The 12,265-nt window shown below is 36.3% G+C and overlaps 1 protein-coding gene across 9 annotated transcripts in view; it reads left to right on the plus strand.

The window, feature by feature from the left end:
• Positions 1 to 12,265, plus strand: part of How (protein held out wings) — a 31,264-nt gene that overhangs the window by 13,677 nt on the left and 5,322 nt on the right. The window contains exons 2-7 of one of the 9 annotated variants that reach the window (XM_078180958.1): positions 2,364 to 2,497; positions 2,583 to 2,699; positions 3,531 to 3,674; positions 3,992 to 4,091; positions 4,321 to 4,641; positions 10,303 to 10,434. In XM_078180958.1, the coding sequence (XP_078037084.1) occupies positions 2,364 to 2,497; positions 2,583 to 2,699; positions 3,531 to 3,674; positions 3,992 to 4,091; positions 4,321 to 4,641; positions 10,303 to 10,388 (902 nt within the window). In that variant the 3' untranslated portion in view covers positions 10,389 to 10,434. Of the gene's footprint in view, positions 1 to 2,363; positions 2,498 to 2,582; positions 2,700 to 3,530; positions 3,675 to 3,988; positions 4,092 to 4,320; positions 9,777 to 10,302; positions 10,435 to 12,265 lie in introns of those variants that run through there. The other 8 variants (XM_078180959.1, XM_078180963.1, XM_078180957.1 and 5 more) reach the window with 8 other exon arrangements.

Below are 12,265 nucleotides of genomic sequence, written 5' to 3' on the forward strand. Positions count from 1 at the left end.
TGTCGTATCGGTGGATGCGTGTAACACAGATTTTAGTAGACACAATTTAACGTTAGTATTAAATTTCTTGGGCACCGCTTTATAAATATATCCATGTGACTCACTGCGTGAAAATAAGTTTTGAATTGCTTAAGAGGCGTGGCCAACGAGCTATAACGTCAATTTATGCCGTATTCGATTAAACAGCAACCTGAAACCGACTTGCGCTTATTCCAGTACATGAATTAACATACTCGTCGCGTACTTCAAACTATTTTTTTTTTGTCTTATTTTTCCATTGTGAGACGGAAGAATGTGTAATCATTTCCTTGGGACGCGCGAGGATTGTCTCCGTCTCATTCTAATTTTCAGTGATTCAGTCGATTAGTTCATTTATCGCTATGCTCGGAGCAGTCTCCTCTAAGAAAATTCTAGAACGATTTGTTTGCTGCAAAAAAAACCGTCCTTGTTGCTTATTTTTTTGCTCTTCCGTTTGTTTTTGTTTTTTACTGTAACCGATTGCCGCGACAAAAAATTGTAAACAGCCAGAAACGATCTCTATATACGCGTTGCATTGAGCGCAGTTCAATGCGGTCAGGCATTGCGATTCAGATTAGTTTACAATATACGGGGACGTTAAAAGAGCTAATTTAAATTGCACGTTTTGTGGAGAGCTCTCGGTAGATCATCGAATGGTATATCAGTCGGCTGGAAAAGGACTGGTTGGTTGGATTTTCGAATCGCAGCGAATCTCGCGTCCGAGCCTCCAAAGAATAAAATCTCTTTCTTCGAGCACGTGATCTATGTCACGGATTGTAGTCTTCGTGATTACGACAGCGGTGATGTCATAAATGCTGCACCTATACTAACCGATCCAACATCATTGCCCATGCTTAGATAGATCTATGTATACCGTTGCGACATAAGCCAGCTTTTTACACCATAGACCCTTAGCTGGCATTTCATCTTATTCCGCTGTGTTTTTGCTCACCGGGGTGCAACCAGGCTACATGTTTTATTTAAATTAATCGAGTGACCACCAGGCCAAGACCTACGATCTTGGTTATTTCCAAGATCCAAACATTAATTTGATCGATTATTTCGATTCGCTCGAATATACACAAAGGATTTTCGTATTATTCGAACAACGTAAAAATGTAATACGATTGTTTATTTAGCTATTTTCACGGAAAATGATAGAAAACGATTTAATCGTACACGCCGTAAAAAGGTGAATCGATGCATCGGCTTCGTTGTAAATATTACTAGATCGATGAGCATTGTTAAGAACTGCGAGTAGAAGCTAAATGATTCATGAAACCGTGATTCATAAATCCATTCAGTCGCTAGGAATGCTGGAGATCTCTTTGATCGATGCATGTTAGATGCTTGAAACAGTTTATCGATCGTAATCGTCGCTAATTATCGTCGGCCGTTCGTAACGAAAACAATTATATTAATGTATATAAAAAAGCCTGCGTTGATAACGGGTTCGAAGTAAAAATAAAAGCGACGCGTGACGAGAAACGATTCAAGAAAGCGAAGAACGCGCAAGACGGCTGATGTCAGCCATAATGAGCAATGTTGCTAAAACTGGACATGAGACTGTGTTCTTTCCGCTCGCGTGAGAGAGAAGGAGAACTTCTCTCTCTCTCTCTCTCTCTCTCTCTCTCTCTCTCTCTTTTCTCTCGTGCGATCATACGAGACAATAATTTCTTTAAGGACACCAGTTTCTTCGTGAAAATAAAACTGGATGGAGTCTTAAGGATTTTTCAGACCCACCAGTCTGTTAGATTAATAATAATGCTGATCGAACCCGCGGTGTTTTAGCAGTCGTGTCAGTGTAAACAAGATTTCTAGACCAGTTTGGCTTGTTTCGAGCGCGCGTTCCATTAATTCATGATTCGATCGCGGCGCTTATGCGATTTTCTAAAACTCTGGCACAGCGAAAACGCGTTTCGCTAAAGGTCTCCTTCGAAGCGAAAATTATCGGGGAAACATCACGGTGAAATGAAACGTAAAATATTCGCAGGGGCAAATAATATCGTCGTCGGATTGCTCGGCGGAGAAGGTCGTAAAAATCGCGAGGGTTTAGAAAGTTAGGCGAACAGGAATCGGCGTCTTCGACTGCCGGAAGTCTACTCGACTATGCCAAGTACTTGAACCATGGCTCCGTTCCCACATTGCTGCCATTTTCTGCGAAACGGAAAGGTTCGACTAGAAACCAGGACATGGTTTATTGTTGCCCGATTCACCGTTTCGAAATTGTAACATATCTTCCACGCACACGAGATTTTCGTTGGCTCTCTTTTTCTCTCTGCGTTCTATCCGACGCTGTACAACCGCCTCGACTACAGAATTTCCGTTCATTTTTTTTGTTGCAGAAATCGCGAAGGTGCGGGCGAGTCTATTTCAAATCAGTGGCGTCAAGAAAGAACCGCTGGTTTTGCCAGAACCGGAGGGCGAGATCACAACGTTGACAGAGAAAGTTTATGTACCTGTTAAAGAACACCCAGACGTAAGTTTCGTACACGTTTCGGGACACGGTTCCCCGTATTACGCTGCAGAGTAAAAGTACAGTTGGTTGATGATTCTGTTTGCAGTTTAACTTTGTCGGGAGAATTCTTGGACCACGCGGGATGACGGCTAAGCAATTGGAGCAAGAAACAGGATGCAAAATTATGGTGCGGGGTAAAGGATCCATGAGGGACAAGAAGAAGGTAAGCCACCGTCGTTGAGGATTCAACGAGATCATCTGAAATATGTAGAAAGCCTAATTGTATGAGAGCATTTCAATTTATTGTGGACGTAAGGTGTTCTTACTTCTCTGTGGAGAATGGTTTCTGCAACGTTCGGGTCTCGGTAATATTTTCTATGCAGTTGTCCCACTTCCAAGAGTTAAGGAATTATTCAAAATTGTTGATGGTCGATCTTATTTTCATTGTTTTTCATGGGAATAGATCCGCGTTTCTTAGGGGTTCATACTGATTACAATCCATCTGGAATTGATGGTCCAGGGTATTTTTAGAGAAGCGAGAGTGCAAGCTGTGGGGGTCGGTTTTTTGTTTCAACAAGCTGCAGGAACATATATGTCGGGGTTACACATTGAATTGCAAGCCACAAAAAGCTCGGTAAATAGGCGATCAAGAATTATTTTGAGAAGCCCGTGGCATACATATTCTTGGGAGAAAGAGAAACATGTATCGAATGATATCTTTTCCTGGTAGATTCCATAACATTTCCATCTATTTTGATTCTTCCCTGTTCTTTTTCAAGCTGCATATGACGAAAGAAAGAAAATGTTATCGTAAGTACATGTGAGAAAAAAAGTTACAATAGTTATTTCTGTGGACAAACGTAGAGAAGATTGTGCTCCTTTCTGTGTACAATCGAGTTCAGTCCCCAGAATGTTGTCGTTGTATGTTTTCCTTTTTTTTTCTTCTAAGTAGGAGAAATGTTAGACACTGTAGTAAACAACTCTATTAAGTCATTTTTTGAGACTATGTATCTATATAATATAGGATACTAATTCATTCGTATTGATTCTCTAGGAGGAGTTAAACCGAGGTAAACCAAACTGGGAGCACCTAACGGATGAACTGCATGTTTTATTAACAGTCGATGATACTGAAAATCGTGCCACATTAAAACTTGCCAGAGCTGTGGAGGAAGTCAAGAAACTCCTTGTTCCCGTGGTGAGAAAGTTCCTATTATTAAATACTATAACCAATTTCCAGTATCGTTCTACGCTTCTCTCAGAATTCTGACGTCCAATGCAAATTGTGTTTTCCGTTTCTTTTTTTTATATTACTAACAATCTTCTTCTCAATTATTGTTATTTGAATTGACAATGTTTAGATTAATCTATTAATAATGTAATGCTCGAAAATTAAAGACTTTAAATAACAACTTTATAGAACAGATTTCAAATAAAGTAGTAGTTTTTGTATTTAAAGGGTTTACACAGTCAGCGTCATATGTATTTCTTACCAATCCTGTTGATTGTTAGCAGGCTGATGGGGAGGATGAACTGAAAAAGCGACAATTGATGGAGCTCGCTATCATAAATGGTACCTACCGGGATTCCAACACGAAAGTGGCTGCTGTTACAGGTACATATCTAAAAGTATATACCCCTGTCTTCGAAGAAAAAATTAGTATATACTTGTCAAAAATGATAGAGATCGACATAACATTTTGCAATTCCTTAAATAAAATATTTCGAAAATCACTTTGTCGTTAACATCCTAAATTGAAACTTTACTTTTAATTTGATCACGCAGTAATTGTTAGGATCTAGTTAGGAGGGCGAATTTTGACAATGGTATAATTTAGGGGTAGACCTATTGAACGTTTCAGCTTGCGACGAGGAATGGAGACGCGTCGCCGCCGCTGCAGCAGAAACGCAGCGGCTTCTACCCGGTTTGGCCACTCCGATGAGGACACCAAGTGCGCCACTGGGTGCCCCATTAATCCTGTCACCACGGATATCGGTGCCAACGACTGCAGCCTCTCTTCTGAACGGTTCGGGTCCACCGGGTTCCCTTCTCTCGGCTGGTGACCCCCATGGATTGATCTACACACCGTACGCTGACTACGCCAACTACGCAGCCCTGGCAGGATCACCTCTGCTCACGGAGTACACAACTGCTGATCATTCTGGTGGGTTGTTTGCTCGCTGATCTTAGTTGCAAGATCGTTCTCCATGAGTATTCTCTCTCTCCTTTTGACAAAACACACACACATTTTTTACCCCCCAATTCTTCTGCTTTTTGATCTCCCCCTTGTTCTTTCAGCACTAAAGAAACAGAAAATCAGAATGTGTGCGAGAAAGAGAGACAAATGAAGCAATTACATGTTCACGGTTCTTTTCTATTGAATGTTTTTTTGTGGAGAAATTAGTTTCTATTAGAATTCCGTGGAGCGATCTTCTTCTCTTTTTTTTTATTTTATACATTCGGTACGTCCGATTGCCCATCATAATTTAAGGGGAAAACAAAATTGTGCAGTTATGCACACACGAGAGTACATTACTTCTGTAGAGAAGCAGAAGGATTTTTCTACAGATGAGCTACTTATTTATTAACGGATTATTAATAAGCAGAAATTTATTTATCATCATGTGATAAAAAGAAAAAAAGAACGTTTGCCAGAGAATCATTATATGATCAAACAGTACGTGGAATGTTGAAGCAGGCTTGAGCATAAATCAAATAATACGACTCATTATTTGGCTGTTTAACCAAACAGTTTCTTTTACTTTTTATTTTGTATTTGAGAGAATTTTTACGTTGCAAATACTTTTTTTTTTTTAAAGAGAAGAAGCTGGGATTTATTAAAAATGGAATGTGCCCAAGCCTGTGTTGCAGTTGATGTTAAAACAAATGTTCTCCACAGTCAAACAGTATCTCGATCTTAATGATAGTCCCAGTGATCTGGTCGCATGTGTGACTGGTTGTTGTTACTGTTATTATTAATATGGATATCATTATTTTTATTATGATAAGGTATTAATTATACTACCGTTATTATTATTGTTTTCGTTGTCATTATCAAGATTATTCGATTCGTTACTTCTTTCGCTATTAGCTTATTGTTTTTTCTATCGAAAGTATCATGATCATCGTCGTCGTCGTTGTCATCGTTGCTCATCCTCATTATCATCACCGTTCTGTCATCGTTATTACTCGAAATTCTTTATTAGAAAAGCATAAAGGCAGAATACCACTTAACATAATAAACTTAATAGTTACTCTTTTGACATTAGATGATTACGATCAAATTCGAATGACTCGATAGTTATTAAAGCAGCAATATTAGTGTTCACTCCGTTTAGTACGATATTATTCTAGTGTCCATATTAAGAGAGTCAGATCAGTCATTTACTAGTCGTGTCAGTGCTGATAATTATTTAATGGTAATTGTAATTGATATTAATATAAATACGTATTTATGAAACAACAAATTTGCACATTAAGAAGTAGAAGTTTTTTGTATAATATAAAAAACGAAAAGGACGATATGTAAATGGGAAAAATCTTATAATTTGAAAGTAAAGAGATTATTTCTTTGTTAGATAAACAAGAAATACCAAACATATCGAATCATTTGTCAATATTACTTATTGTAAATTGAAACGGTATTCGTACAGAAGTATTAGATTTAACTTTCTCTGGTTTGCATTTCTGCAATAAGGTGGCAAATAGAAATTATCGGACCGTAGAGTACATACGAAAGTACTATCGTATATAATAACCTTCAGAAGTATACAAGACAAATCTCTTTATTTCTTGCATAGCTTGGTTACTCTATGATCAATTTTCTCCATACATTTGTTACCATTACTCAGAAAGTATACATTTTTTTCTGTGTTCATCGAATAAGCATGGTATGTTTGAAAAAACAGAGAAATGTTTATGCATCGTTCGTATAAAAAATATAAATATAATGATGAACGCTTTCATAGAAAGATGAATATCTTATCGTAGTAATTTTTTGTATATAAAAAAAGATGAAATGATAGATTTCGTGAAATATAAAATAAATAAACAACTGAATATTTTCTTCGTACATTATGTACAGAAGAGATTCGGATTGTTTGTTACTTAATAATTAACTTTCTCTCTCGAACGTACCATCACTTATTGCATTTTCTTTGGTGCATTCACATGTTAGTACATTTAGTGGCATAAACATTATACGTAATCGTTGTATTTAGTGAATATATCTGCAGGGTAAGAAATAAGGGTTGAAATAAGCTGATTTCTCGCGAAAGCAAACAAGTCTTAATTGTTTAATGTATCTTTTCCTTTTTTTATTTATTTGACTTCTCAGTATTTTATAAATCTATCAAACAGAAATTTTAGGAGATTGAGCAGTATGTACAATTGTTATTATCTCAGGAGTGGAAATTATTACATACAATTTTGGCGGGGTACGCAGCAGTATTCGAATGAGTATTTTATCCACGTTTACTCATTTTTTTTCTGTGGAAAATATTGATATTAATCACGATGGTGCACCATGCTTTCTGTATGTTTTAAAAATATGAGAAATTCGCTTATTTCGAATCGCGGAAAGTAGTGAATTTTCGTAGCAGATTTTAGAATTAGTTGAGACGATGTTCACGTTGAAAAAAAACGAACAATTTTTATGCCATAAGTAAACTCACGCGTTACATTTGCAGTTGGTGTCATATTTATTTATTAAATTTTTCTATTATCGATAAATTTAAGTAAAGCTAAGGCGAGCGCGTAATAAATTTATACAAAGACTTATTGTACGTAAATTTAGTATGGTTTATGATACACATCAATGTGTGTGTGTGTGATTAGATCTTCTTCAATCCGGTCGCAGAAATATTGGGACAGCTTTGTCGCCCGATCATCCTAAAAAATTGTTTAGGAAACGTTTACTTTCTCAACGGTTTCTTGAAAAACAGTTTCAATTATTTTTGGCATTGGTTTTAATGTTCTTTATGATTCAGGTTAAAATTGACTTTAATCGCGGCGTTGATTGATTCTTTGCAGTTCTTTGCGAAATTTCCCATTAATTTATAATTAAACAAAGCTTTCCCGACACTGCGCACGCATATTGTAAATCACCAGTGTCAAATGTAATTTCCTGCTATAAGGAAGGAAATTGTTTAAGTGTCTCTGATATTTTTATATTTTACGATAATTATAAAATTACTCCTCGTATAAATACTCATATTTATAGCAGTATATTTTTTAAATACATAAATTCAGGAATATACAGATCAATATTTTAAAAGAATATATAGTAGAGAATACGAGAAAGCATTGAAATAGTGAACAAATTGAGTATACCTTGACACGTTAGACAAGGATGTCTGTAAAACTGTACAAAAATATTTTCTACGTATCTTTGCCACGAGGAATGAAACGTTAATATATTTAAACTTATCAGTCGTTTCGTTTTCTTTTTTTGTACATCACACGGATAATTTTATAAGTTAAAGATAAATATTTTTATATGCTTTTATCTTCTTGGTACTGTTGTTCAGTGAAAATAGTAGAAAGTCTAGTGGAAAAAGGACGTGCTACTCCTAGCAAATGGTTTCTGTCGTTTCTGTGTCAGTTCTGGTATCAATGTAAGTGTAAAATATTTAATATCAATGTATTAAATCTCGGTGAGGAGGAATAGGCGCCACTGAATGCATAAAGTTTAATTTAACGTTAAAAGTTAACGATAAATAGCCACACGAACAAATAACAAATATTAGAGCAAGACACACAGCCAACGACTACAACAGTCGAGGCTCAGAAATTCATCGAAAAGTAGAAATCGAGAAACCTCATCTGCAAGTCTTGTGCTATTTAATGACAGCTCGAGGTTTATCGAGTCTTAAATATTGTGGAGTCAGTGAAATAAAACATTGCTCTCTCTCTCTCTCCAGACAGCGGTCACAGAACACAGAAGCCATTCTCGTTTCTTCTCGGGACTTATTAATTTATCTCGAAAGACTCTTGAGGGGTTGAACAATTTTCTATTTAGGATTAATTAAATCGAAAGGATTTCTCGAAGGATTTTACAATTAGCTTGGCGAAGATATGTCCGACTAACGAGCTCGTTAGAGTTGTACAGATAGGAAAATCTTTAGGGACCAAGTGGATCATTTTCTTATAGATAAACAATGGCCCACAAATTGTGCGTGCAATGCATTTAATTGCATCAATCTTTCGATTAAATTAAACAAAAAAGGAATACGAAATTGGTGGGTTGTTTAATACAAAAAAAATGACTGGCAGGAACCTTATAGTAATATCCTGCATGTATAATCTTCAAGTCATTTTTTTACATAGCAAATGTTTCATTCGAGTAAAGAAATCATAGCATAGTTTCCTGTGAAAGGAAAATTTGTTGATCACAGAGTTTACTTTAAACGCGTGCAATTATCCGACGTTAAAATAATTACTGGCTGTTAGAAAAAACCTGGTTGCAATGTGCGATCACTATTGTGAGCCATTGTGTCTGCAGCGCTAAGCATTTTACCTCGTATCGAGTATAGTAAGCCACTGGAAACGCAGAATACAATTCTGTATTTTTTCTATTATATCTCTCGTTTAAGTATTAACGACGTTATGAATGTTCATAGTCAGTCACAGGCAAGTTGGAATATTATTCTTCGAACTAGCGTAGAGAAAACAGCAACTGTGTTCTGATATAGAAATATAATTATTTAATTGTTACCGGTAGCGTTTATATCGAAACGGGAATACAATGTACAAAAGAAACATGATCCCCGCGATCTTTTGCTGATACAACGTGCTTAAACGAGTTCGAGATATACGATGAAAGATATTACGAACGATATTAGAATGTAGTTATTTAAGCAAAGTACAGCAGTGAAGAATGAATTGTAAATAATGGCTTACGCACACAGTAGTCCTTAGGAATAGAATTTTAATTTATATAATTTAGTTCGGAACGAAGATTTGTGCGTTTTCGAAAGTCTGAATCTCTTTGATGATTAATCAGTTGTGAAATATATATAATGTGGAAATCGGGAACGGCTGAATCTTTGATCCGATCTACGATGGATGTGTACCGTGTATTTAAATAGTATTATTATGCAAGGTATTCACATTACTGCATCCTTCTCATTATAACTACTTTGTACGACGTTTAGAATTAATATATTACCGATTTCTATACGATTATAAAACTGGTACGTTTAAAAATATTCATAATTATTCCAAGCCTGAAGGGGGGCAGGATTCGAAAATGCGAACTGATAAATGCGGAATAATAAAAATTGTTATTCTACCAACAGACTCTCCACTCTCATTCGAACAATTGACAGCACGATTTAATTATTGTTTTATTGTTTTTTTTCAGTGAATTCGTATAGTGTTTGCATGCGTGAATGTAAGAACAAAAACGCATGGAACCAATATCTCTGTGCTAGGAAAAGTCAGATCTACCTCTGTATACGCGTACGGGTAACCCCCATGTAACATAGCGTTACGTTCGAGTCGATTACCAATCGACAATTAAACATTTTAAATAGTAATCATGTTTCCTCCAGAGTCTGTTTAATAAATTCTATAATTGTTATCAAAATGCAATAAGAATTATGTCGTGAAGGAAAAAAGGGGTTGGTGGGTCGTTTGAGCAGTTGAGGTTTGAACAGGGTGAAAACTGCAAGAGTATGGGGGTTGCCTATACGCTGACTTGTATTAATCGGATCTATTGTTGTTTATAGCGATAGTTAAGTGAGACGTTTCCAAGGAGTGGAAAATTAAATGATACTTGTGGACATGTGCAGATGAGTTATTGACGTTTGTATGTTGGGGACAGGTGCGGCAGCAGCAGCTGCGAAACAGCGTAGGCACCTGGGTCAGATTCGCGAGCACCCTTATCAAAGGGCTGGTGCTTTGTCGTGAATTCGGAGAGCGCAATCACTATACCTGTACGCGCCTCCGCACAGAGGTCAGTTTTCTATAACCATTCAACTTTTTCATTCTTTACAGAGACACTCGGTTGACCGGTAGCTACCGCGTGCCCTTTGTCGTAGGGGTTGCAAACAAAATAACGAAAATCTGCGGTAGCTATGCGAATGCGCAAAGTCTGCGTCAAAGATCTAATTATAACAGCGTTTCGGTTCTCATAAATGGATCCCGGATGTTTATGCATTTCTGGCAACGAGAAGCGCAGGAGACCAAAAATTCTAATAACAGTTAACCCATTACATGTGTTAAATTGTTATTAAAATTTCGTGACTGTTTTTCTTGTTCATAAATTGCTGGCCTAAAATTAGGGATTTGCGTAAACATATGTAGTATAGTTACTAGAGCTGAAACGGTGTTATAATTAGACTGCGGGTCTCGTGCATTCCGCAAAGTCATTTCCATTTTTCTTCAGCATTTCGCAGAAATATATCGTTTATTAATATTTCTTTTATCAGAATATATTTAAATATTTATGATTTTCGGAACCGTTTCAACCCTTGTTCGATTCGAAAACGTCCTCCTTTCGAAATTTGAACATTTGGTTTTTTCCATTTGTGCTTCGAGAACGATGGCTCGACTTGAAAGGGCGAAAGACAACCATGATTTACTTCTCTTTTTACAGATGAATATATGTGTATTGCTTTTCCATATACAAACTATATGGGACAAAGAAATATGTGTATATTTAAATGTAACACTTTAAAATTTCAGTATTGTGTTCACTCCCCGCAATTAGGTGCATCGAAAGTGCATACACACAGTCATTACAACCACGTTTTCTCTCCGTTGGTAGTAAGAGAGTTCTCTTTTTTTCGAACGATCACGCGAAAACGTGAGCTTTTGCAGCAAGAACAAGGTACGGGTGCGCACCTACCTAATTTCGACACGACTCTATTATATAGCCTCTCAATGATACATTAATTATCGAGAGTCACGATTTGCATAACAGAGCTTTTCCAACAATGACGAATGTCGTCTCAATTGGAAAAGTGGAAACAATTTTGTATGCAACGTGTATAAACCCAATAAAATGAAAACAAAGTAAAAAGAACCCATTAAACGATGTATTTAAAATGCAGGAAGATTCGAGTATCTAGAATCTAGATAAACAAAAGGAATTCGTTTAGAATGAAAATTCCTGTTCTCCGTGCAGTATAATGCGCTCTCTCTCTCTCTCTCTCTCTCTCTCTCTCTCTCTCTCTCTCTCTCTCTCTCTCTCACCCTCACTCTCACTCCCTCGAGAGAATTGCATTCGCAGAATTTCTTTTTTAGCAACTTGTGCCTGTGGAACACGTATTTAATTAATTTGCCTTTTTTATGCGTGTAATGTATGCGCGCGTGCGTGATGTATACATATATAAATATATATCTACTTTAAATAAATGCAGCTATTGAAGCATTAAAAACAAGTGTTTTTTTTATTTCAAATAAAAAAAGGTAAACAGGGGTGGTACAGTAATACGATGCGAAGGTTCGAAACAGTGTGTATACATATACATATATATCTTATTTTATATATTATATATATATATATATACACAAATCTATAACAAAATGATTTCCAAACTTCGGATGTCTCTCTTCCATGTGTATCCAGGATTATCATTAGCATAACTCGAAGTACAGTATTAATTTGTCTAAAAAAAAAAGAACAGTAAAAAGAGTTAAACAACTATACCCAGATATTCACATGCATATCGTAATTCAGTTGTGGCTTTCTTCTTAGTATCCATGGAGAGATTAATCAACTAATTTTAATCGTAATTAAAAACATTTCTCTGATCGTTCCGTATGATTTTTCAGGAATTTAT

This window comes from Augochlora pura, chromosome 5 (genome assembly GCF_028453695.1).
Source record: "Augochlora pura isolate Apur16 chromosome 5, APUR_v2.2.1, whole genome shotgun sequence".
Classification (NCBI taxonomy): domain Eukaryota; kingdom Metazoa; phylum Arthropoda; class Insecta; order Hymenoptera; family Halictidae; genus Augochlora; species Augochlora pura.